This window comes from Anguilla anguilla, chromosome 3 (assembly GCF_013347855.1).
Source record: "Anguilla anguilla isolate fAngAng1 chromosome 3, fAngAng1.pri, whole genome shotgun sequence".
NCBI classification, from domain to species: domain Eukaryota; kingdom Metazoa; phylum Chordata; class Actinopteri; order Anguilliformes; family Anguillidae; genus Anguilla; species Anguilla anguilla.
This window is the reverse complement of record NC_049203.1, coordinates 21,366,791-21,393,202: the sequence shown is the minus strand read 5'-3', so window position 1 is coordinate 21,393,202 and position 26,412 is coordinate 21,366,791. Positions and strand designations below refer to the sequence as shown.

General features: G+C 47.5%; 1 protein-coding gene across 2 annotated transcripts in view; it reads left to right on the top strand.

Moving 5' to 3' along the window:
• Nucleotides 1–26,412, top strand: part of LOC118222127 (alpha-1,6-mannosylglycoprotein 6-beta-N-acetylglucosaminyltransferase A-like) — a 77,615-nt gene that overhangs the window by 29,342 nt on the left and 21,861 nt on the right. For both annotated transcript variants that reach the window (XM_035407463.1, XM_035407464.1), the window contains exons 3-10: nt 591–770; nt 13,660–13,736; nt 15,043–15,132; nt 15,594–15,665; nt 16,073–16,234; nt 20,352–20,521; nt 22,705–22,839; nt 26,096–26,229. In XM_035407463.1, coding sequence (XP_035263354.1) covers nt 591–770; nt 13,660–13,736; nt 15,043–15,132; nt 15,594–15,665; nt 16,073–16,234; nt 20,352–20,521; nt 22,705–22,839; nt 26,096–26,229 — 1,020 coding nt within the window. The remainder of the gene's footprint in view (nt 1–590; nt 771–13,659; nt 13,737–15,042; nt 15,133–15,593; nt 15,666–16,072; nt 16,235–20,351; nt 20,522–22,704; nt 22,840–26,095; nt 26,230–26,412) is intronic.

The following is a 26,412-nucleotide window of genomic DNA, read 5'->3' as shown; positions in this document are numbered from 1 at the left end:
TAAAGAATTAGCCGTTGCTTTCTGAGCACTGAATCGGAACTGATTGCACAGCTCCCCCCCCTCTCTCTCTGGGTAATGCGCCTGTAGAATCGGTCCATAATGAGTCCTTATAAAAAGGTCGGTCTCAAAAAAAACAAAAATAAAAATCACCCTTGCAAAGTCACCTAACACAGTCTCTTCCTCCTTGGCCCAAGAGCCATTTTCTCAGCCGTATAGGTGTTAATGGTGTTTGGTCTTTTTTATTTGGAACGTGAGAACATAAATTGAGCCTTAGCCTTCCTCAGGCTTTTATCATTGTTGAGGGGAAGTGGGGAATGAAGGCGCTGGTGCCCTGCTCTCCGTTTTTATTGGCAGTGTGGTACAACGGTTAGGGAACGGAGCTGGAAACCTAGAGGTCGCTGGCTCGTTTCCCAGCTGAGGTGCAGCCGTTGTACCTTTGAGCTACGCGCTTGACCTCAATTGCTTCAGTAAATATCCAGCTGTGTAAATGGATTGTGTGTGAAGGAATGATTGTGAGTCGCTGTGAACGGAAAGGTCTGCTAAATGTGAAACGTTATTGACGTGTCTTCGTGTCCCGTCTTGTCCCCCAGATCTGAAGAAGACCCTGGCGGTCCTCTTGGACAACATCTTGCTCCGGCTGGGAAAGCTGGAGTCCAAGGTGGACAACCTGGCGTACAACGGCACGGCCGGGAACCTGACCAATGGGACGGCCCCGGGGACCGGCACGGCCATGCCCAGCGCGGGGAACGGCGAGAAGGTCAACGTGGCAGGTGGGCGTCGCTCATCTTCAGCACGGCGTCCGTTGCACATGGGGCGCCATCGTGACCACGCCCTTAATAACTCAATAACTGGTAAACTAAGTGAATTGTGTGCTGCAGGACTTTGTACCGTTTTACGACATTTCGCCTGTTTATACGCAACCGCATAATGTGTAATTGGTCTTGCGGAATTATGCTTCTGGCTGGGAACCAGGAGACAGGGTACAGCAGGAATACGTTGAAATCTCTGTAACAAACAAAATATAACAACGTAGGACTGTCAGTTTAGTACAACTTTCAATGTCAATAGTGTGGCCAGCTACTGTCAGTGGGAGGTTGAGAGGGTGCCCAATCTGAGTGTTTGATCTTTTGCGTCTGGGTTCCGCAGACCGCAGGCAAAGGAAGCGCTGTCGGTTTAGACGGCTCACTTATTGTGAGACTGCCCCCAATGGAGATGGCGTGTTACTACACACAGGGTGCTGAGTTTTTATTAATTGTGTTTTGTATGTCGATAAAACGGACTACACTGCCATTTTCGACTCAAATTGAAACGGGTAATGTGCATATCATCATATCTGAATGGAAGCACATCCCTGCAGCAGTGCTTTAACATGTAGGATAAAGGCTTCCCAGTAGAGTGGAGGTTGTTGTAGCAGCAAAGGGAGGACCAACTACATATTAATGCCCGTAATTTTGGAAGAGATGTTGGATCTCAGGTGTCCATATACGTTTGCCCGTATAGTGTACATTTAAATATATTTTTCGTTCATTTCATATATTTACAGTTGTTACTTTCAACGTTTTCAGTTCATATGATAGATTTTATGATACTGTAAGCGAGGTATGCGTTTCCTTAGGTTTTGTTTAGTGTGCTGCGCGATGCGATATTGTAGATGCAGCGTCAGCAGGTCTTGGCCTCCAGAGGTTGTGCTGTGAGTTTCTCAACGGCTGGTGAATGTGCGTATTTGCTCTGACCAAACAGAATGGCGTTTCCCCTGCAGCATGTACATCTGCAGAGCAAGGCCGCGAGCTACGCACACAAACACACACACATGCACACACACACACACACACACGCACACGCACGTTTCACTTCCTGAATCAGTGTAGGGAGGGTCTGTACACTGCAGAGACAAGGAGCATCATAAAGCAGGTTTTGCTGCTTCTTGTTTTTTCTGTTTCTGAGGCCGCGCTGATGTGATGGTATCGGCGTGCACGCCTTCTACAGTTTCAGTAAATCTATTTCTCTGTTTGCTGGTTGCTACACGTGAGCTAGCGGTGGTAGAGTACGCTGCATTGCACTGCGTTTCGTTTTCGAATTTAGTAGACGATTTCTCCCACAGCGGCTTGCACATGTACCATTTTAGATACAATCCAATCCAATATTTACTGAAGCTGTTCAGCTTATGTTTCCTGGTCAAGGGAACTTTAACGGCACCCCAGCTAGGGACTGAAACCAGAGCGTTAGAGGCCCAGTTCACTAACCCCTATGCTACACTGGCACTGTTTGTACGAAGCACAAATATGGTTAGCAGAAGGGTTCGGCAAGGTGCCAGTTGAGTGTTTTGTTTAATAGTCGTAAATAATTTCCTCTCTGCACTCTTGTGTACCTCATTCTGGGGAAGTTCCTGCCACTAGGAGCGTGACGGTCTTGGGTGTGTTTATTCACACGGTTCAGCACCACTGCTTCACTAAGTACGCATGGAGAACCATATGACCCTAGTCAGCTTTTACTCCCACACACCACCAAGGCTGAGTCGAGTGCTTCATTCATTTTCTTACTTTGACACAAAATGGCTCCAGCTGAGAGGCATCACTACGCATAGTACTGCTCTAACACAACACAAATTTGTGCAGCAAGCCCCCGTTTATTCCTTTTTATTGATTTTTCCTGTTTGTTTATTTCTTACTGTGGGACGTGTGTGCTCTCTTAGGAAATGGAAAGTGTGAGAGCGTTGAAGTCTCCAGATGTTTGAATGGGGACTTTGTGTGGAAATGCTGTTAAGCTGGAAATAAGGTTATGATGATCGAGTTACGGATCGGAATGGCCGCTGTAGGAGGCCATTCCAATCCCTGTCTGCGATTCCGTTTGCGTTGCGGAAACAGTCGGATCCTTTGTCCTCCCGAGCCGGCCTGGTTGCCACATTAACTATCTGTCCCGAAAACCCTCTAAATTACTGGTAGGATCTGAGACACGAATTCTGTCAGTGTGAAATCAAGATTGAATTGTATCCCGCTCGGAGTACCCGACAGGACATGTCATTATCCTGTTTGCACAATGAAACCAGGCTCGTTTGATCCTTTTAGAGGGAAACTATCATCCTTCATGACAGTGCCGGGCTCCTGGATCCTCACCGTAGTCCTGGGTAAAGGTACCAGGCCTCAGCTCGGGTTCGACAGTGGAGCTCAAGAGGAGAGAGAGCGCAAGGCCGCGTCGGAGCCAGAAGTCTCCCCCGGCCCTGCCGTGATGTTTCACATTTCGGCTCTGAAGTGCTCGCCCCTCTCGGGCGGCCGTCCCGAGCGCTGTTAAGGAGATGGGGGTCACGGCGGCAAAGCCGAAACCACGCCCGTCCGGGAAGTAGGAGCGGTGTTGGGTTGTAGCCGAAGCCGCTGAGTCATTCGAAGGTGAGAGAGTGACATTAGAGCGGTGTGGCAGGTAGTCGGCCCATAGATCCATCCTGGTGACGACTCACCCCTGCCTTCTGCCCTCTTCTAACGGCTGACCTGAGTGAAGACTGAAAGCGTGTGACGGTTTTGTGTTTATTTGTTTTTTGTCCACTTGGTTTGAAGCCCATGTCGAGCGAGCAGCATCTAGTTAGTCTCTTTAACGCCTTTTAGCAATCAAAATGCCAAAGATAAACAAGATACTGGAAATGTAAGCAAATGTGGGGGAAGAAAAATTAGCCTATCAATTAAAAGCAAAACCAGCTCTAGCACCACCGACCATAAGAAGGTCGTCCATGGGCTTGATAACTGCTCTCACTGGCCATTTTATCTACAAGAAGGCGGCTGCTATTCGTTTGCCGGACTTGTGAAATAGCAAGGATCAAAGTGAAGATCGCTCATAGACTAAGAGTTCACGCAACTACAATCTCACACCTGTTATTAAGAAAGCCACACTGGTGGATTTAAAAGACTGTCCAAACCAGGTACAGGGTCATGGAAGGGAAGGGGCATTTCAGGAGACAGACCAGGGTCACGTTAGCATAGTGCTCTACGCAGGTTAAGCTGAAACTGGAATTCTTTAAACTTCAGCAATGTTCAGTCTAAGTTCAGTCCTTCAGGAAGCTTCTAGGTCAGGTCTCTTTAAAGACAATAACAGAGCTGCCACTCCCAGATGTTCCTCAGGGCCAAGACACCCACAGAAGTTCCTACTCCTCTTAAGACGAGCGGTCTGGATTTAGCCATGCAAAGAAAGATAAGGTGCTGATTTTGCCGCTGTGTCCAGACAGCAGAAGGGCAGTCACTGATTACTGCTTTTCGTAGGCTGCCATTTTAAAACGGCAATAAAGCTATGTCATTTGTTTTTCTTCTACCTGCTTAGTTTTCCAGTTTCTGTGTGCACCAGCAGTGCCCATGCAGTTTGTTGGTCCAGTCTTTTAATACTTTATCATTTATTTACCTGTTTATCCTGTGTTTTGGGAGTTTTGTGGCTGTTTGGTTTCAGCATATAGGGCGGCTGCTAGTTTTTCATTACCTACATTTGACAAAGTTGGAGAGAGAAATTAAACCAAGACTTTCAAAGTGAATTACTTGTGAATGTTATTTTTCTGTTTGGGGCCACAATTGAAATTGCTTTCATTAGATTTCAGAGAAGCTCCACGCTCCATTATATCTGACTTGGTCATCAGGAAGCACTTTTTGCACTCTGCAGTACTGTGAGAGCATCGATTCCGCATTCATTCAGTAAATATAAATTGACATTTCTCATGGTTCCCTTTGGATCACAGCCTGGCTGAGCATGACATTTTTCCTCAGCATTTATTATTAGAGGGTTAACCCTCCGACATATCATTTGAAAACATACCGCTGAAAACACTGCCATCTATGCTTCAGTTCAGCTTGGATTTGTGTAGGAAGAGCCAAAGAACCTGGCTGTGTTTGTGTATCCAGTATGTCAGACAAGCAATCAATCATTGAGACAGCCAATCAGTAAATCAGTCAGTCAGCTAATCTGCTGTTAACCTCGGAACAAGCACCCTGATCTGATTGGTTCACTGCCTGTGGTGGTCAGGACATTGTCCATCTTCAGATGCTGGCTGAAGACGCACCTCTGCAGTTGCATGTGGGTTCCCCTCCCCCCCCCCCCCAGTTAACACTCATCCTTTGTGCTAGTTCAGGGTATTGAACTTTTTATGGTTAAATTTTTTTCTTGTTGTCTTCTTGTTAAGGATGTAATCTGTATGTATGTATTGTATTTTGGTCCTCATAATTGTTAGCTTTATTGAAGTGAAATCCAAACTTGCTGGTCTGAGAGTGGTGTTGGCCTGGTCTGCACTATTGCTCATATTAATCAAATGACAGCACTGTCAACAAGTTCTCCTACACTGTAATTGACTCTGAATAAGAGAGTGCTGAATGAATGTGCTACAATGTAATCTCTTGCATTTTATCTAATCTCATATGTCATTAGTCATTTGATGGGAGTCATGGGGCGTGGACCTGGCAGTTAGGAGATAAAAGCTGCTTTACTGGAGGATGGCGGGTTTAGCTGTGTATGCAGCTAAAGGGTGTGTGTGTGTGTGTGTGTGTGTGTGTGCGCGCGTGCACACCTGTGTTTCAGCTTGCCTTGATCTAGTCTATCATCCTGATGTGGTCACAGCTCGGAGATGGATGAAGTGTTGTTGAGAAGGCAAGCGGGGTTGCAAAGCTGTGTCTGCTGGTGGCTGCTGGTTTCCGTCTGTCCACTCTGTAAACGTGTTTGTGTTGCTCCCGGCACATCCATGGGCCCATGGTAATTTGTGGCCAACACTGCCAATTTTCCGCCTGAAGAAACAGCTATTCTTCCTGCCGAATGGCCATCTCCGTGTCGCTGTGCAATTAACGGTATCAGGAGAGACGCTGTCGCCCACGAGCGATGCATACGGAAAAACCGTGGCGGCACTCTGGAGGCTGGCTCACACCGTCATCCTCAGTCATATACACCATCATCCTCAGTCCCATACACCATCATCCTCAGTCACATACACCGTCATCCTCAGTCCCATACACCATCATCCTCAGTCACATACACCGTCATCCTCAGTCACATACACCTTCATCCTCAATCACATACACCATCATCCTCAGTCACATAAACCATCATCCTCAGCCTCATGCATCGTCATCCTCAGTCCCATAAACCATCATCCTCAGTCACATACACCATCATCCTCAGTCCCATACACCTTCATCCTCAGTCACATACACCGTCATCCTCAGTCACATACAGAGTCATCCTCAGTCACATACACCATCATCCTCAGTCACATACACCGTCATCCTCAGTCCCATACACCATCATCCTCAGTCACATACACCATCATCCTCAGTCACATACAAAGTCATCCTCAGTCCCATATACCATCATCCTCAGTCACATACAGAGTCATCCTCAGTCCCATATACCATCATCCTCAGTCACATACACCGTCATCCTCAGTCACATACACCTTCATCCTCAATCACATACACCATCATCCTCAGTCACATAAACCATCATCCTCAGCCTCATGCATCGTCATCCTCAGTCCCATAAACCATCATCCTCAGTCACATACACCATCATCCTCAGTCCCATACACCTTCATCCTCAGTCACATACACCGTCATCCTCAGTCACATACAGAGTCATCCTCAGTCACATACACCATCATCCTCAGTCACATACACCGTCATCCTCAGTCCCATACACCATCATCCTCAGTCACATACACCGTCATCCTCAGTCACATACACCTTCATCCTCAATCACATACACCATCATCCTCAGTCACATACACCATCATCCTCAGCCTCATGCATCGTCATCCTCAGTCCCATACACCATCATCCTCAGTCACATACACCTTCATCCTCAGTCCCATACACCTTCATCCTCAGTCACATACACCATCATCCTCAGTCCCATACACCTTCATCCTCAGTCACATACACCATCATCCTCAGTCACATACAGAGTCATCCTCAGTCACATACACCTTCATCCTCAGTCACATACACCATCATCCTCAGTCACATACAAAGTCATCCTCAGTCCCATATACCATCATCCTCAGTCACATACAGAGTCATCCTCAGTCCCATATACCATCATCCTCAGTCACATACACCGTCATCCTCAGTCCCATAAACCGTCATCCTCAGTCCCATACACCGTCATCCTCAGTCCCATACATCTTCATCCTCAGTCATACTGTATACTGTCGTCCTCAGTCACATTGTTGAAAAACACGATGGAGCTTCCATGCATCACAGCTCAGAGGAGGAATATGGCACCTATAGAATTTAATCTTACTCCACACTGCCCGCACACTTGAGGTAAAAAGGTTTTCAGCTGTAGCAGTTCGGTCTTAATATAATTGATTCAAGGCCGATTTTTTTTGTTACACTCAGTGCAGAAAGTTGTTTTTTCTATTCAAGACCAAATAGAAATTTGCTGATTTGTATTATTTTATTTCTTGTATTTTGCGATCCTTTCCACTTCGGTGCAATAAGGTAATTGTTCTTATAGACTCTCTTTTATGGGAAATGAAATACGCCGCCTGGGTTTGGCAGCGAAGCCTCAGCTTTCAACAGCACTCATTTTCAGCTTGTGCCATTGGACGAAGGAATTCTGTTGGAGGCTGCGCGCGCTCATGGTCGTGGTAAATCGATACTAATCGGATACTGACAGATGCTGTCCGCTCGCGGCATTTTATAATTCCGCAGAAGCTGTAACCGTGCCTGGAGATTCCATTTGGCGAAACCGTAATCAATTTCATCGCTCCACTGCTGTGCAGACTGTTTGCTTTCTTTTATTATGTGCCAGGGGCCATTTATGGCACACCTGCAGTGCGTGCCTTACCCACAATGCCTTGCTCTAACTAGCACGTGGGCTAACCCTGTGCTCTTGCGCTACTTCGGAGCCTCTTGCCCTTGGGGAAGGGGCTGTTCGCAGAGGTAGCTTGGGTAGTTCCTCGTGGCGGGCGGGACAGGGTTTTGATTTAATCCCTGTCGGGTTTTTCCATCATGGTAGTGGAGAAGTGGAGAGGTGCCAGGGCTCTTCAGAGCACCTTGAGTGTCTCCTCCTGTGACTATGACCTCCACTGTGAAATTATGACTCAGATTTAATGGCGTTCAATGACAAAAGACTCGAGTGGAGACAAGGGAGGGGACAAATGCGCAAATAGTGAGGAATTGGGGGAGAGCAGATTCGGAGAAAGAGAAAAAAGGAGGGAGAGAGTTGGGGGAGAGGGCCATGATTTACTTTGGGTGGAACAGGCTATATTTATGTACTTTGTGAATAAGTAGCTTTTATCCTCTTGTGTGAAACCACGGCAGTGACTCACACTTGGTCTCAGGCTGAAGTGGCTCCTTCACGGACTCAAGAGTCTGACTAGTCCGACCGTCCTCACCCGGAGTAGGTTTGCTGAGGCTAACTGGGTTATTAAGCCCCAAGGAAAGAATGCCTGATAGCAGCATTTAAATACCCTCCCCCCCTCACATCTTTCACCTGTCCATCACTCATATCTTATGCTTTATCCAAATCAGTCAAGGTCAGTGCTGTGGGGGGGGCGTGTCTCAACCAGGAAGTCGTCCGTGGTACATAAAGAAGGTTCTTACGTGTAGTTTTTAAAGATCTGGAGATTTGGTTCTGATTTTTGTAGGGTACTCCCATTTCTTCACTGCATACTTGCGCGCGGTTCCCTGAGCGTCATACGCGTGTTTTGCACGTACGGGATGCGTTCGCGGAATGCGGCCCTCCGATCAGGCGTGAAGCCCCACCACGAACGGCGCGCTCGGAATGTCCGTCCGCATGTGCACCGTGGCTGACTTCGGCGCCGTGAACTTTGACCCCTCAAACCAGCTGCCGCGCATGTCTGCGAAGCGCCCCCCATGTCACCTGCCGGACGGATGAGCGAGAGGGCGAGAGGCGGAAGAGGGCAAACCGAAGTCTGCTTTCGTCGTCGTTCCGTAGCGGTCATTCGGTTGGTTCAAGTCTGGTTTCACCTCCTTTCCGTAATGGTCCCTCAAACCGAAATCTGGTTTCGCCGCCGTTCTTCCGTAACAGTCGTTCAGAACGAAATCTGGTTTCACCTCCGTTCCATAACAGTCACTCAAATCCAAATATGGTTTTGCCTCCGTTTCGTAACAGCCTCTCAAACCAAATAATAGCTTTACCTCTGCTCCATGACAGCCACTTAGACATCTGGTTTCACCTAATAGCCGCCCAACACCCAAGCTGAGTAAAGTTGATCAAGGTGCCTTTTCCATGGAAAATTAGACAGGCCCAAGGCAGCATTTCAAGCGTGCATTTGTGGCTCTGTACTAGAATAAGTGGCAGCTCGTAGGATGTCATTGAGATATCGATTTGCCCTCTGAGCAGAATATTCTGGAAGGGATAAAGATACCCTGAGTGCCGGTTGGATGCGTTGCACTGACTGCCGCGCTGCGCTCCCTGGAGGGGAAGAACAGAGGCGTGTGGTGTGTGGATGCCTGGTGCGCAGCGGGAAATAAAACAAGCCAGGGTGTGTCTGCAGCGTGATTATAACGCATCAAAGTTCCATCGTTCCTCTTTGTCACCTCAAGTGAGGAGAAGACTCCCTCCCCCCCGGTGCCCTTTCAGAGAAAACGGCAATGAATTGCCACATTTGTTTTTCCTAGAAATGAGACGCCTTTATTAGGGCACAGTATCATCATTTGATTCATATTCTTGTTATGGATTTGTTCTGCATAATGGATGACGTCTGCCGGAGCGACCTGTTCCGTATCCTTCCCGTGTAGGTGGCCATTTAAGCCATAATGCAGTTACGCAGCAGCGCCTGTGAGTCGAAGCTCCAGGCTTCTGATTACGAGGTGCTCTGCTGCACAGCCGGCCGGCCTGGGGAATGCCGTCCTTCGGGGACTAGCGTGACCCGGACTGCCAGTGCGTGCCGCGTGAATATGCGGGCCCGGTGTTTCAGGGTGGTAAATCTGCCGTTCTTCGTGCATCTCAGAGAGGTGGTCTCCTCTCCTCTCCTCTGCCCTCCTCCCCTCCCTTCTCCTCTCTTCTCCTCCCCTCCCTTCTCCTCTTCTCTCCCTGTCCTCTACTCTCCTCTGCCCTCCTCTCCTCTCCTCTCCTCTCCTCTGCCCTCCTCTCCCTTCCTCTCCTCTCCTCTCCTCCCCTCCCTTCTCCTCTCCTCTCCTCTCCTCTACTCTCCTCTGCCCTCCTCTCCTCTCCTTTCTGCTCCTCTCCTCGTCTCTCCTCTCCTCCCCTCTCCTCTCCCCTCCTCTCCCTCTCCTCTCCTCGTCTCTCCTCTCCCTTCCCCTCCTCTTCTCTCCTCCCCTCTCCTCCCCTCTCCTCTCCCCTCCTCTCCCTCTCCTCTCCTCGTCTCTCCTCTCCCTTCCTCTCCTCCCCTCTCCTCTCCCATCCTCTCCCTCTCCTCTCCTCGTCTCTCCTCTCCCTTCCTCTCCTCCCCTCTCCTCTCCCCTCCTCTCCCTCTCCTCTCCTCTCCTCTCCTCATCTCTCCTCTCCCTTCCTCTCCTCCCCTCTCCCTTCCCCTCCTCTGCTCTCCTCTTCTCTCCTCCCCTCTCCTCTCCCCTCCTCTCCCTCTCCTCTCCCTCTCCTCTCCTCGTTTCTCCTCTCCTCTCCTCTCCTCTCCCTCTCCTCTCCTCGTTTCTCCTCTCCTCTCCCCTCCTCTCCCTCTCCTCTCCTCTTCTCTCCTAATCTCTCCTCTCCCCTCCTCTCCCTCTCCTCTCCTCGTTTCTCCTCTCCTCTCCTCTCGGGAGCAGCTTGTCACCTGAGGGTTCAACGGCTTTGTCGGTACCTAACACCTCTGCACGGGCTCTGCGTATTCACTCTGGAAGCTTCCAGGTGGTTGGCAGGCAACTCCCACAGGACCGTGTGGGCCCGGGCCAGCCAACTTCACAAGCTGTACCCGTGGGGCAGCTAGCGGTGGTCTCCTGAGTGATAGCGAGAGCACGTGTAGACCGGCATCTGCAAAAACACGATGTCCGACAGACATTCGGCAAATGAGAGAAGAGCCCCTCTGACTTCCCACAAGCCCCTTCCTTTCGCAGCCTTGCGCATCGACGGAAGGTGTGTTGGGTCGCATCTGATTACACATCGTCTCGGTGGGTTTCAACAGCTCAGATGATTCCTTCACCGAGCGCCTGTCAGCCCTCTGTGGAAATGTCACGTACCGGGCGTCTGCGCAGGTATGCGCATGCGGAGGTGTGTGTCCGCAGAGGTATGCGTTTCTGAGAATCCCTCAATGGTTAAGAAACTGTGAAACTTTGTCGTGGAAATTGCACAACCGGTTGCCTTGACGTCATGTTTTAAATCATCATTGTCACTTCTATAGGTCGTGATTGTTCTCTGTTCTTGTGAAATCAGAGTTAGGTTTTGGGTTGAAGAAGAACGTTCAAGCAATCACGAGGATTTGACACGAGGGCTGGATGTAATCCAGCATAATTGCATTTTACAGATTATCATTTAAAACCAAGGGCAGGGGAAAAATTTTTTTAAAGAAAGAAATCCATCTTTGCAAAAATAAAAAATAAAAATGGTCTGAATAACTGCCTATCAAAATAAGGAATAAGCTATATGCAGAAACATGACTGGTGACACCGCAGAAGGTGAGGACAGTACCTGTGAGAATCTTGAGCTTAAATTAATTTGACTGTTCAAGCCTGCCATATAATGAGATTCCCAGTGCCAGCCACAGTCACAGTCACCCGGAAAACTGAAGAAATCATTACCGGTTATGCTTTCCCCGTGAGGACCAATTACGTTGGGTTTAGGACAGCGGTTCATTACCTGGCTTTATCGCTGGAGCGAGACATTGTTTCTGCCCTAATGAACAGATATTCCGCCCCTGCGGACCACTGAGGTTGTTGTGTGGAGGAAAACGTCTCGATGCCGTGGCTCCTGATGTTTTTAACACTCCATAGCTCTGGTTGTTTGAGCTGACCTTTGAACTTTGACTGGGTCAGCTTTTTTTTTTTTTTCTTTCGGCTTCTCCTATCCCACCCGAATTTTGAACGCCCTGCCGATGAACTACGTGCCAGCTGTTCTATCTGTTAGATGGTTATGAGTGGACCTTTGGCACTTACTATCGCCTTCTCATGGAAAAGCTGTTTGGCTGTGGTTTGTCTGATTCCATCATGGGCTCTGTGGCTTTTATTGCTGTTTGTAAATGTTGTGGCACAAAGCCCTGTTTGGTGGGGCAGATGTGCGGGGCTGTTTGTGAAGAATAGCGCTGTATAGGTGGTGTAGTACGGTCACGCCCCGGATATCAAAGAAAGCTTTCCTTGTCTGAGGGGAGCGTTGTGTCAGGCTCTCACCAAAGTCCCGATGGGGTTACAAATTGCATGCCTCTGTTACAGCAAAAAAAAAAAAGATCTGTTTTTTTTGTTGTCGAAAATTGGAAATTAGCTGTGAAAAGGCCTAGCTAATGGTGCAGTGTGCAGCTCCATCTCCTCGCAGCCGGGAGGTACCGGGTTCCGAATCTCCCCGTGTCCGAGTGGGTTTCCTCTGGGCACTCCGGTTTCCTCCCGCAGTCCAAAGGCATGCTGGTTATTCTAACCAGAGAGTCTAAGTAGCCCATAGCTATGTTTGTGAGCTGCTGGTTTGTGTCCCTGCCATGGATTAGTGGCCTGCTCAGGGTGTATTCCTGATGCTCGCCCCAATGCATGCTGGGATAGTCTCCAGCACCCCATGCGAACCTGACCAGGAATAAGTGAGGTAGATATTGGATGGAATTGCCAGCGGTTTGACGTGTGCTTTGAGAGGGCTACTGCACACTTTTTAATTTTAAAAAATTTCAGTCATCTGTCATTCGAGATACTCCAGTCGGGGATGCAGTATCTATCAAATGTCAAACCACCGGTATTGCTCCGTTCTTAGGGGACGTCTCCAGACATCTTCGGCTGCCCGTATTGCAGTATATTTCGGTGAGAGCAGGATCTTGTAATAACGCACAGAATGTATAGTCTGAGAGGATCTTTTCGGTCACCCTCGTTCTCCTGAAGCGGACGGCTGAAAGGCGTTTGTAGGGCTTACCTTCGGCGCAGCGACTGTGCGAACGAAGGAGAGGAGACATGAGCAGGAGACACGGCCAGTCAGCGGTGCCCCCCCCCCCCGCCCCCCCGCCAGCTTCAAAGCTGTCGAGCCGTACGGTCGCCTTCCGGTACAGAGCGCCGTCAAGGACGGCCGGAACAGAGTTCTGAGGATCGCGGCGTTCTGATTCGTTCGCAAATTTTAAAGCCATCCTAAAGTGACAGGCCAAGCGCAGCACAGAGAGGTCCTGTCCTGTGTTTTCTCAGATCTCGGTTCATTTTGCCTGGAGATGTGAATTGCAGATTGCGTGGAGTAATCAGGTTTGCAAAGCGAGCGGGGCCGCGTGCCAGAAAGGCAGGCAGCGGGCAGCGATGCAAAATCAGCTTCACTTCATCTCCTCTGGGGTGAAGTGGGGAGACGGGGGGAAGGCCGGGTCAGCCGAGGACTGCTCGAGTGGGTCTGGCAGTGCCTCCTTACTCTGTGTGTGTGTGTGTGTGTGTGTTTATGTGTGTTTGTGTGTGTGTGTGTGTGTGTGTGGTTGTGTTTATGTGTGTTTGTGTGTGTGTCTGTGTGTGTGCGCGCATATGTGTGTTTGTTTTTGGTGAGCTTTGATGATGCAATAAACCGCCTCCCCCATGACATTATTGTATGAACATATATGTGTGTCCCCCCCCCCCCCAGATCTCCTGAGTGGAGCCCAGGAGAAGTGCGAGCTGCCCCCCCTTGACGGCTTCCCCCACTGCGAGAGCAAGATGAAGGTGAGCATCCTCTTCCTCACTTACATTTAGCAGGTGAGCCCTACTGGGGAATTAAACCTGCAACCACCGAGTTACAAGTCCACCCTCCCTTACCATTACACGACACTACACTGCCATCACAGGTAGATGTTTAGTACAAGAGTTTCACAGCTTTTAATGCACGCTATCAATTTATAGCGCTGGAAATGTATCAAAGCAATTCAGGTCCCTTGCTCAAGAGTAAAGCGGGAACCAGGGAATTGAACCAGCAACCTCTGAGTTTCAAGTGCCGTACTGTTACCGCATTGCTCTCTTGGCCCACCCTGTTCTTTGACGACGTCACTGAGGCGCATCAGAGGTCAGGCATCAAAGTTCAGGACAGACAACCAATGAAAACCACTCGTATTGTGACTCGGGCAGGGACACGCGTTTCTGAGCAACGTTGAGCAATGTTGCTTTTTCAGATGTGGGGCGGGGTGGGGTGGGGGGGGTGTAACAGGGTGGTGCAGATGCAGGCAAAATGGGAGAGCGTCCACATATGACACACTTTTATTGGATTTTATGGAGGCTCATTCACTGAGTTTAGAGCCAATAGTACATAGTTCTACACTCTGCCAGGCCAGAGGACGAATATCTATGGCTATATCCATGTTAGGAAAGCATGAGTTCTTTCAGATGTACCTTCAGCATTTTATTTGTGCTGAAGGGCAGTCTTTTGCTGGTAACTGGAAAAATACAGTAAATGGTTCTACAGACAAACCTGTTGACAGAGGACCTTTTTACAAGAGTTTTTTTTTCTGTTAGCCCTTGTAAGCCATATCCTTATTCAAATTAATTTACTTAGAGCATCATTGCCTCTGGTGTTGCCTCTTTTTGCATGTTTAACATCAGACAAACATGATTATTAAAAAGGAATTTGACATTAGCCTTCCTGTCAGTCTGCTGTGGAATTTCTCCGGTGGATGAACCAGCTTTGCTTCCACTAAAACTGCCTGAAATGTCTGCTGATGTAAAAATAATCTCTACGGTAAATTATCTATTGATATCATACCTCTCCACATTCCTTAGCCTGGGGGGGGGGGGTGTGAATGAGGTGAGGCAAGACCCCTGTGGGCATGATTCATGCACTGGTCTCACCCTACAGTGAGAGCAAGGCCACGTGTTTTATGTGCAACTTTGTGTCGGGCTGAAGTTTATTGCATCCTTTTCCGGATGTGTATTTATGGGCAAATGTATGTGTGTGTCTGTTTGTGTGTGCGTGTGCATGTGTGTGTGTGCGTGTGCTTGCGTGCATGCGTGTGTACGTGTCCCTCTCTCTCCCTCTCAGTGGATGAAGGACATGTGGCGGTCGGACACTTGCTACGGTAACTATGGTGTTGACGGCTCCACCTGTTCAGCCTTCATCTACCTGAGTGAGGTGAGTCCTGCACAGCTTCAAATCTGAGTGTACCTGCAGGTGTTTGCCTGCAGCCCCAAATGCAGAAATATGTGTTTGAGGAAACAGCCTTCATTTGGAAGCTAGGTGCCATTTTGTTCCTCAGCTGTGTGTTTCAGTAGATGCACTATACAGTAAGCGGGGCTATATGTGTGTCCATTTAAAAAAATTAGGTGTTCTGTAAAATGAAAAATGGTGTTCTGTAAAATACTTTTAAGTAAACCTACTCAAAAAATAACAAAAGCAAGATTTTTTTTAGTGTACAACTCCTTGATATGACTGTATTTCAGTGGCAGTTAGCGTGTGGCTTCTTACGTTAATGTAAACGTCAAAATGAAATGTAAACCCGACCGGTTGGATGAAGTGGCATGTTAGAACGTGTAGCCTAACAAATGGGGTGAAAGGTCAGAAGAGCTGTGTCATTGTGCCGTCTGTGCGCTCAGGTGGAGAACTGGTGCCCACGGCTTCCCTGGAGGCAGAGGAACCTGGACGAGGAAGCAGAGAAGAAGAGCCAGGTGAGACCAGGCTGTCCCATTTCTCCTCTCTCTCTCTGTCTCTAGGAAGCGAAGACAGAGAGAGGAACTAACAACATATTTATAATACATCATAATGTATTGATGATTATTATTATTAGTTTTAGTAGTAGTAGTTGGAGTAAATATTATTAGTAGCCTAGTAGTCGTCGTAGTAGTAGCAGTAGCAGTAGCAGCAGTAGTAGCAGTAGCAGTAGTCATAGTTATACAGTAAGTATAGTATTGTGGGTGAGCGCTCCAGAGATGGCCATCTTGCATTCCTTACCTGGCTTTATATAATGTCTTTTCTCATGTCATATATTGTAAAATTAAAACCACCGGTAATAAGCCTCAGACCCTCCTGGACGTCAGCCCCTGACGCTAGCGCTCGGCTTGGCCCCTCCCTGCAGACGGAGATCCGGACGAGCTTCGACGACCTGTACCGGGTCATGTCCAGCCGGGAGGAGTTCCGCTGGATGACGCTTCGGATCAAACGCATGGCCGAACCCTGGCTCAGCGCCATCCAGTCGCTGGCCGAGAAGCAGGACCTGAGCAAACGCAAGCGCAAGAAGGTACCAACCCCAAACCCCCCACCCCGCCCCTCCTCCGCTGGGGCAAGTTAGATAAAGAACCTGCGCGAGTAAAATCACTGGTTTTTAATAGGTGCATAAAGAACTAAAATGTTTTCGATGAGTTTTGCTTGTTTGAGGATGTTTATTGCGCAGTTGACACATCTTTTACATTTTAACCACTCTGATATGTGATTGTTTGGTCTCAGGCCCCAACCCTCTCAGGTCCCAACCCTGTTCCTGGAGATTTGCTCTGCTGCAGGTTTTCACTCCAACCCTAAAAAAGTAAATCTCACTCAACAGCGAGAGATCTTGTTGAGCTGCTAATTAGTAAGAACCCGGTGTACCAAATTAGGGCTGAATTGCAAGCCTGCGAGAAGGTAGAGGGTTGAGCTGCCCTCGTTTAGTCGTGTGCCAATCAGAAGTGGCTGTCCGTACAGAGCGGACGCGCCACGCTCCGGTGCTCGTGTTTAGAAATCGCCTAGTTTACAGCAAAACGAGATATCATTATTTAGCTGTTTATGAATGTGAAGAAGTGTGTATCTTTATCTTGTGGCTTAATGAACACTTTGGGCCGTATTTATGGAGCAAGCCGCAAATTACCGGCGGTGCCTGCAAAACGATGCATCGCTTACACGCTTTCAATTTAGCGGTGTATTTACTGAGACTGGGTAAGTAAACGTGCACAGCTGAGCTCATTTAAAATCACCGCCAGTATTTAAGATGTGGCTCGCGCATGGCAGGAAAGCGACACTGTTGTACTGCTCCATCTGTGGTGGAGTCGGGTTTTGGACTGGTGTCAGGATCCATGGAGGCGCTGTCACCTTTAAATGTTAACACATCTCATTAGTAAAAAAAAAAACTTCAGAGTACAGTTTTAATATTTCAAGTTGTTTAATTCCGTACTAAATAGCCAACCGATCTCAAGAGTCACCGTCTCTCAACTGCTCCTAAAGCTGAATGAGTCGTGTTTTAAAAACATTTAAAAAGATTCTCTCCTTTCTTAAATGTGGGGGAGAGTCGCCATAAATGTAACGCTGTTACATGGTCAATAACTCAATGCAGCTACCATAGCCATTTCATGTTGTACATGTGCAGTACTGTCCTCTACTGCCTCCCAAAGGAACAGAGCAATGTGATAGCCTTGCGAGAAATACTTCTTTTGAGTAAAAATTTGTTCTGGAAGTAATTTTTGGGTATAAGCCTTTATTTTTATTTGTGATAAATCAAATCGTACACCATTTAAAAAGGTTTTCTGTCCCCAAAATGTTAGTATGGTTTTTGAAATGTATTCCAGCAGGAACTGGATGCTAGTTGACCCAAAAGCATGATGTCCCCATATGTATAAATATATAAACAGCTATAACAACATGCTTTTTGCTGTTATATGTTTACAGAGTGCCATCTAAAGAGAAAACGAGAGGGTTGGTACCCAGGGAGGTCACGGACAGGGCTTCAGATTTGGAGATTAGGGACACTAGATGGTGTTGAAAACCATTTACTGTACATGTAGTGCCCTTTTGGGGGAGACTTTGAGCATTTTAAATGGTGTTCAGTATTTCTTAAAGAAATTAATTTTACTCATCAACATGTTTGTAGTTATTTCCATGTTTAATGTTAAATGTGTTCAGCTAATTTGCTTGCTGTGTTGATACAGCCATGTTGACATGTTGACATAATGGAAAAGAAACTGCTACCCGGTCACAAGAATTTATGGTACGCACACGCCAGATTGGTCCGTATGGTCATCTGTTTGCTTTGTAAACGCTTGCCTGGGTGTTAAGAAACAAACAAAAGCAGCTCTCCTCATCTGTTTGGACATTACCACAACTGACTCAATGGTGAGTTATGAAGCTGCCCGCGCGCCAGTGTTTGCGCAGTCTTTTTCCACGAGTAAAGCCCCGTGCTTCGTAATCCGAGGATGTGGCTGGTCTCACGTCGCCATCGGAAATGTGTTTCCTTGAGTAACGTTAGTATGTGTGGAAAAAAAACCTGCGTACGCACATTACAGGGCATTTTCATTTATTCTTACAGCTCTTCCACGCCTCTGATACAATCATATTGACCTTGGTTTTAATTGTATCCAATTCGATTAGGTTATCTATGTAATTGAAACGGCTGATGACTATTGACATACCAAAGTTGTCTGAAGTAAAATTTCATAGCGCTAGGCTAAGTGTTTTCTGAGTGAATGAGCAAAACCCGAAAACTGTCACATTTATGGCGACCCTCCCCTACTCCAGCGTGCTGACGATGTCTCCTTGTAAGAATGGCCAAGCTGTTCTTGTTCTGCAGACGTTAAAAAACAGACACGGCTGCCTTTAGGGATGCCCAATTCTGTTATTTTTCCAGCGCAAAAGCTCCGATGCGGCACTTTAGTAAATATGGAAAAACACTACTTGTCTTGTTAGCGTCTATAAAAGGCCCACAGATCCTTAGTAAATATGGCCCTTTGAGTGCAAGAAAAACAAAATCCTAGTTAGACTGGCAGCAGCACTACTGACTGAAACGGAGTGTATGAGGTGGTCAGTAACCTGGTCCTAACAGGGATACTGACCCACTGAAGGTCAACAGTACTGACAACTGGTCAAAAAGCGTTTGAGAGTGTTAAAGATTGTGTAGGGTGTTTTGCCTGCTGTGACAGGGGGAGAGTTTTCATAGCCTTTTCCACTAATGCTCTTCTCTGGAGTGGCGAGATCAGGGATCGAAGCACATCAGGTGCCAAGCTCCATTCCTGGAGGGCCGCAGCGTCTGCTGGTTTTCGGGGTGTTCTCGGCACCAGCGGCTCGTTTAAGTCATTGATTGGCTGCAGAATCCAGACACATTGTCCTCAGAGGCCCCACTTAGCAGCTGATTGGACGGAAACCACAAAAATGTGCAGATACTGTGGCCCCCTGGGGATTTAGCGTGGCACCCCTGCCTCAAAGGGTACAGTACAGTCCCCAGAGAGTCTATGCTTTTAGACTTATAGAGCAAGTGTTCCTCTCTAGGTGATAAGCATTAGGAATGAAGGCATTCTCTTAGCTCAAAATACAATTCATAATACTTGTAAAGGGTTCTTGATGTGATATTCCCACCAATATATGTTGGATGAAGGAAAAAAACAACCCTTCATTACATTACATTACATTACATTTACTTGGCAGACGCTTTTATCCAAAGCGACATACAAAAAGTGCATTTCATGGTCATAGACAACTGCTAAACACAGGTTCAGTAAGGTACAATACTTATTTTGTAAGGCTATTTCTAGCCAAGAACAGTTCACACAGTGAACACTATTCTGACCTAACCTCTGCAAAGCCAACTAGGCAGAAGAATAAGCTTTCATATTTATTGAACAAATACAGAAATCAAATACATTCAAATTAAGTATTTAATTTTACAGTGCACAATACAGAGACACGTTTCATACGCCCATTGTTTTGTTTTTTAGCACGAAATGGTGTCTGCCTAATAGGCACTGCACCATTGTGATATTTGAGTATGGGTTTATGTTTCAGTGATGCTTACTTTATGGGTGAAGAAATAATAGCGGGATTACTGAACAAATATTACCTTTACTGTCACACTGTCAACCGCTGGTAAATACTTGTGCTTTTTTGGCTTGATGCTGTAGTTAGATCTTCCAAGAAGGATGAGTCATTTCTCCCTGATCTTCTTAATCTTTATGTAAACGATCTGACCAGTCATCCATTACGGATGTTCCATTGTAACCATGTTCGCACAAAAGAATAAAAATTCCTGCTGGAATACGGATTTCTTAAATGCTGAAGGGAGTTCTGTGGGTAATCAACGGCAAAGTGTTTGTTTGCACATACCAAACATTTAGAGATTTTCTTTGCAAGGCCATTAACTTGGAGAATGGTACTGTGTTTATATACAGTATGTAGCTAAAGGATGTCCTCAGCTTTCATAGGAACCCATTTCTTTTGCCAGCAAAGAACAGACGATTTTAAAGGTCCAGTTAGACGTTAGACATTCATAGCTGATGATGACATGCAAGTTACTAATGGTAATTTTTCTGAAAAGGGCACTTAAAAGTCAAATGACAAGTGTGAGATAAAGTATGTTGGTCATGTGACATCATCCACAAGTGCCTGTGTCCTTTTGTGTTCAGATCCTGGTGCATTTGGGCCTGCTGACTAAGGAGTCGGGGTTCAAGATCGCGGAGAACGCCTTCAGCGGGGGACCCCTAGGGGAACTGGTGCAGTGGAGCGACCTCATCACCACCCTCTACCTGCTGGGCCATGACGTCCGCGTCTCCGCCTCGATTAACGAGCTCAAAGAGTGAGCACATCCTGTTTGCACCCATCCCCTGAACACAGGCTGAACACTCATCCCCTGAACACAGGCTGAACACTCATCCCCTGAACACAGACTGGACACTCATCCCCTGAACACAGACTGAACACTCATCCCCTGAACACAGACTGAACACTCATCCCCTGAACACAGACTGGACACTCATCCCCTGAGCACAGACTGAACACTCATCCCCTGAGCACAGACTGAACACTCATCCTCTGAGCACAGACTGAACACTCATCCCCTGAACACAGACTGAACACTCATCCCCTGAACACCCATCCCCTCACCCCATGAATACAGACTGAGTCAGTCTAGCTCACAGAGACAGGGGCATTCCCACTCGTCCCCTGATCACAGACTAAACAGACTAAAGACTTGTCTCAGCCTGAAATAAAAGTCCAGGAAGGTTGTTTCCTTTCAGTCAGTGGCCAGTGTAGGCCTGGAAAGCAAGGTATTTGGACTATTGAGCCATTATGTGGTGCTACAACAGAGCTTGACTCCTAGTATTCAAATGCCTTGAATTTTTTTTAGATTTTTATCAGTTTAAGAGGTCAAAGACATCACGGACAGCGGTGTTGCAGTTTTGCTAAATGCTATTTTTGGCCACTCCATTTGCTTAGGGTGCTGATCCAGGTGTAGTTTTTTTAATATCCAGAACGGAGTGTGTGCCATTAGGTTGGCAGGAGGCATTCATCAAACTTTCCCTAGGAAATTCCTCCAGATGATGTTTTGTGTCTGATAACCGCAGAGCGCTCTGTGGGGATTTCCGAGCGTGGGAGGAAATCGTTCGGGTTGACATAAGAAGCCTGGAGGCCAGCTCTTCCCGCTCCTCCCTTTGCCTCACAGAGCCGTGCGGCTCTGGCGTTCCTCCCTCTCTTTCTCCCGCGCCGGAACGCCGCTCGCCCTCAGCCATCGCTGGCTTCGTCTGAGCGAATCCCGAGGCAGCGCTGCCGCGGATTCCTGGCGTGCGCTGTCGTCTCATGGCCGCGGAAAGAAAACGGCGCACGACGATGTGCTTGGCGGGGAATGAATAGCGTCCTTCACAGCGAAGTTAAAAGTCGGGTGCTGTTGAAGGGCCTTTGTAAACATATCGGGCTACATAAACCACTGATTTGACTTAGATCTGAGGCAACATTTTCGGTCGGTACAGAGTGTAGAGTGGTTTACGGAAGTCTGCCCCGTGTCAGACCCCCCAAAGGAGGACAGACTGTGTTTGCTGTGCTGACAGAGAGTCGGCAAGGTCTGATACTGCACAGTTACAGTCATTTACTGAGCTAACATCGCATGCAGCCTTAGGTTTTCCACGTACAGAGTTATCATGTTTGATGTTGTTGGAAAGCTGATGACACGTGGAACAAGTTGGTGTCATTGAATGGGTGCTGAATAGACATCTTTGAACACCATTCGAAAGGGGACGGTAGTTCATGCAAGTTACCTATGAGTAGCCAGCTTTAACAAAGGTTTTAAGGTCACTTGCGTGTACACTAGTGCCATTGCAAGATACACATAGTAGCCTTGTAGGCTACGCAAGCCAGAGGCACGTCCGCATCTACCAAGAAAGGTAGCGATCCGTATAGAGCCACACTATTGGCGGAAAGAGGCTATCGTCTTTTATTTGTAGTCTCCTTCTATGTACAATTGTTAGCAACGAGGAAAGGTTAAAATATTATTTTGGAGTCAGATGATCAAGATAAAATGAAATGAATCCCATTGCGGTAACACAAGGTTAGACTACTTTGCCTCTCAGCTGTTTGGTGTGTCGGGATTCTCACAGCAGAAATAGCACACCGTGCTTTAATGCTTTTGTCTCAGTAGGAACGCATTCCTCTCTTTGTATGTTTTATGAATACATGCATGCCACTCCTCTGCTGTTTGTTCTATTAATAAACTCATCCCTATTCTCGGTTTGTTTTGCGAATAAACAATTCTCTGTTCTTTCTGTTTTTAAATGAATGAATTCTCTTTGTTTTAAGAATAAACGGGTCTCTGTTCTCTGTTTTATAATGAAGCTCATCTATATTCTGTTATATGAGTCCTGTCCTCTCTCCGTATGTTTTATGAATACGGCCTTCTCCGCTGTCCCTCCATACCTTTCTGTGAACAGACTCCTCTGTGCTGTCCGTTTATGTGAGTAAACTCTTCTCTTTGTACTTCCTCTACAGGATCATGAGAAGGGTGATGGGGAACAAGTCCAGCTGTCCAACCCAAGGGGACAAGGTGGTGGAGCTCATATACATTGACATTGTGGGCCTGGGCCAGTTCAAAAAGACTCTGGGGCCATCCTGGGTCCACTACCAGTGAGTGGCCTGTTCCTGCTTCATTAGTTACACATACCGTACCAATTTTATGGCCTCATGTTTCTCTTAGGACTTGTCATGGATGTAGTCTTATTTGGAATATGTACTCTGGCTCTTGGCTAGCATAGTTAATGTGCATTAGCGCTTCAGTGAGGAGGCATCTTTACTCACTGGTCTGTGTTTGTTGTTAGCCAGGTCTGGTAGAATTACTTGTATAAATCACAAGTTGCTTTGGGTCAGGGCTCCTGCTAAATGAATGTAATGCAATGTAGGTCAATGGCTTGCCTTTGGTTATTAGCAAGTGGATGTTATGTGCTGAATGCATTCTCAGGGTTTCGTTTTCCCGTGGAACCGCCCTGGGCTGCAGAAATAGTAGCGACCCCGCTCCGCTGTAGCATTGTGCGATGTCGTTGTGCCAGTTTGGCGGCCGCTGGCTTGGTGAATGAGCGTCCAGTGTGTAAGAGTAGCTTTGGCACAATAGCTTCGGATCGCTAACGGCCTTGAGTTTCCTACCGGGGGCAGCCAGCCAGCGCGTTCGTTTGAGGGGTCAGGTTGCGGCGTGCCTCCTGTCGTGTTACTTTTGTTTTACGAGAAACTGGATTGTTACGGTTTTCCTTGCCAGTCCGGTTATTCAGAGGTTTTACAGTAACTCTGGGCTGAACACAGATTTACAGCTGTGCATTCAGGCTGATTAGCACGCTGAAAGGTACAGAGGCAGCGCGTGAGCTAGGAATCCAAATTATACCCTCGGAGTGACGAGTCCAGTCCCCTAACCATTATACTACACCACCGACCTTCGCGGAGAACAACCTTCTCAGCTCTCGTATTGTCCTCCATCCTGTTAGAGCTGCTAGCAGCGCTGCTCATTTCCAGTAATAGTGGAAGTTGCCGGTTGCCAATCAGGAAGCAAATGATTTGACTTTCCTGAGACCTTTAGGGCGGTGTTCTGTTTGGAGAGGTATCAGCTGGGCTGCTTTGTAAATGCACGACCGGTGTGGGGTTTTTGTGTGCCAGCTTATGACAGGAGCAGAAATCCCATATTGTCTTGTTTTGAAGAGAATAAATGAAAAAGATCCACATTACATTACAGGCATTTGGCAGACGCTCTTATCCAGAGCGACGTACAACAAAGTGTATAACCATAACCAGGAACAAGTATGACGAAAACCCTAGAGAGAAGTACTGGTCCAAGTGCAGGGAACAACCGCATAGTTAAACTTAGACCCTGAAGGTTAAACTGATTAACACTAACACAAACGAGAACAGCAACAACGCAGTCTATGGAAAAATACAAGCAGTAGTTAAGACAGGTGCATTAACTAAGTCACCTATGAAACAGCTACCTAGTTACAACCCTAAGCTTACAGTCATTTAAGAGATTACAGGGAGGAAGGGAGGGATGGGGAGAGGTGCAGCCTGAAGAGGTGAGTCTTCAGTCATCGCTTGACATGGGTCAGTGTCTCAGCTGTTCTGACCTCCACGGGGAGGTCATTCCACCATCGTGGGGCCAGAACAGACAGGAGACGTGTTCTGGAAGCGCAGGTGCGAAGAGGGAGAGGTGCCAGGCGTCCTGAGGTAGCAGAACGGAGGGATCTGGCTGGCATGTAGGGTTCGAATATCTTGTGGAGGTATGCTGGGGCTGATCCCTTGACTGCCTGATGAGATCCGTGCAGATGAGTCCTGCTTACAGCGCAAGGGGTGAACGTTTCTGTTCTTTCTTATTTGAAGGACTTTTCTCAGCAGCCGAGTTAGGACTGTTAGCACATTTTCTCGCATTGGCATTTTACAACACAAACATGACTTGTTTTGCTTGGCTTGCCTTGGCTTGGAATGACCTCTGTCATGTCTGGAGTGTGTGTGCATGCACTCAGCCAAGGCCATCGTGTTTTATAGAGACTCTAACTAGGCAGCTGAGATGCAGCTATGCTGTAGGGATTCACATTAAAACTGGTATCTGCCCAAGGAGAGATACTATTTGATAACTATTCATGTGAATCCCTATGGTTGACAGTCACCAAAGTTAAAACCTGGATTTTTCAATCCAGGCGCAGACAAACTTCTCGTGGTGTATTGCCGCGTGTTTAATGATTGGTGATTGAGATTAACGAAGAAAATGGCGCTCAAATGCGAGGTTGTGTGCGCACGAGCTACGTTTGAGTCTGAAACAGTCGTCAGTTTGCGGGCCGGAGCTTCGGAGGAGAGAGCGGTCCGTCGCGTTCTCGCACGCGCCCGTCGTGCAGGTGACGCGGCAGTAACTCGAGAGGCGTCGTCACCGTTCCAAATCAGCGCAGAAGACGCGGCGGCAGACGAAAAAAAAAAAAAATTTGCCGAAAGTTTCTTTTGACGGGCTTGAAACGGCACACCGCCGTCGTCGCGCGGCCCGAGAAACCCAAGACCCGAACCGGCACGTTAATGTTTTATGCCCGTTCTCATTATGGATGATTAACCGCTTGCGGCTGGCGGGCGACATGAAGGAGTCAACCACCGGAGCTGATTCTCCTTCTTTGTGTTAAAATAAATAAATAAATAAATAAATAAAATAAAATCCCTGTAATTACAGCCTTTATTTGAGTGGGTCGGACACGAGGGGAGGAGCAGATCCGTTCGTTTCGGTTTTCAGGATTTTTAATAGCTTTTTTTTGCCCCCCCCTCGGGGCGCGTGCGTCGAATTCCAGACGGGCGCAGAGATAGCGGCGGATAGCCGCGGAGCGAGCGCGCGCTCAGCCTGGTCTCGTTCGCCCTCGCTCGCTCACGGCTCGGGTCTGATTTCTCTGGAGTTTTATTGATTTTAATTATCGCACCGCCGCCGCCGCCTGGAGATTTATCCGGCTTCGCCCGCCGCTGAGAAGGAGCGCAAAGACAAACTCTGGGAGTAATACTGGAGATGGAAAAATCTTTCTGTCTGACGGCTGCAGAGCAACATAAATCATCGGGTACAGGAGCTGTCTTAACTGAGAGAAAATTGAAATGAAAGTAAAAGTATTTCAATCTGACAGCTGTGGAAAAACATGAAAGTTGGCTCCTGGGCCTGGTGATTTACGTTGTTCTACTTTTTGGCACCGACTCAGTACCAAAGATTCATTTAAATTTTCTCTTAGTTAAGGTGGATCCTGTAACTGGTGATGCGTGGTGTATCTTTTGGACCTTCCACTTTTTTCAAAGAGGCATTTAAAGTACCTTCTAGAATGTGATTGTAATTGTGCGTTCAGTTTGCTTCAATTAAACAGATTTTTCCCTTTTGCCCCTGTTATTTTAGGTGTATGCTGCGAGTTCTGGATTCCTTCGGCACCGAACCCGAGTTCAACCACGCCCACTACGCCCAATCGAAGGGGCACAAGACCCCCTGGGGCAAGTGGAACCTCAACCCCCAGCAGTTCAACACCATGCTCCGTAAGTCAATCTCTCCCCTTCTTCCTCACTAGGGCAACTGAGATGGATAGCGTTGCTGGGGGGAAGAGTTACGCCTGCCCGGTGTAAATTTTCCCTTTCAGACCCTTGAAGTGGAAACGTTAGACGCGAGTCTCCGTATCAGGTCTTTAAAGCAGCGATGGGTGGAAATCTTTGCTCGCCTGA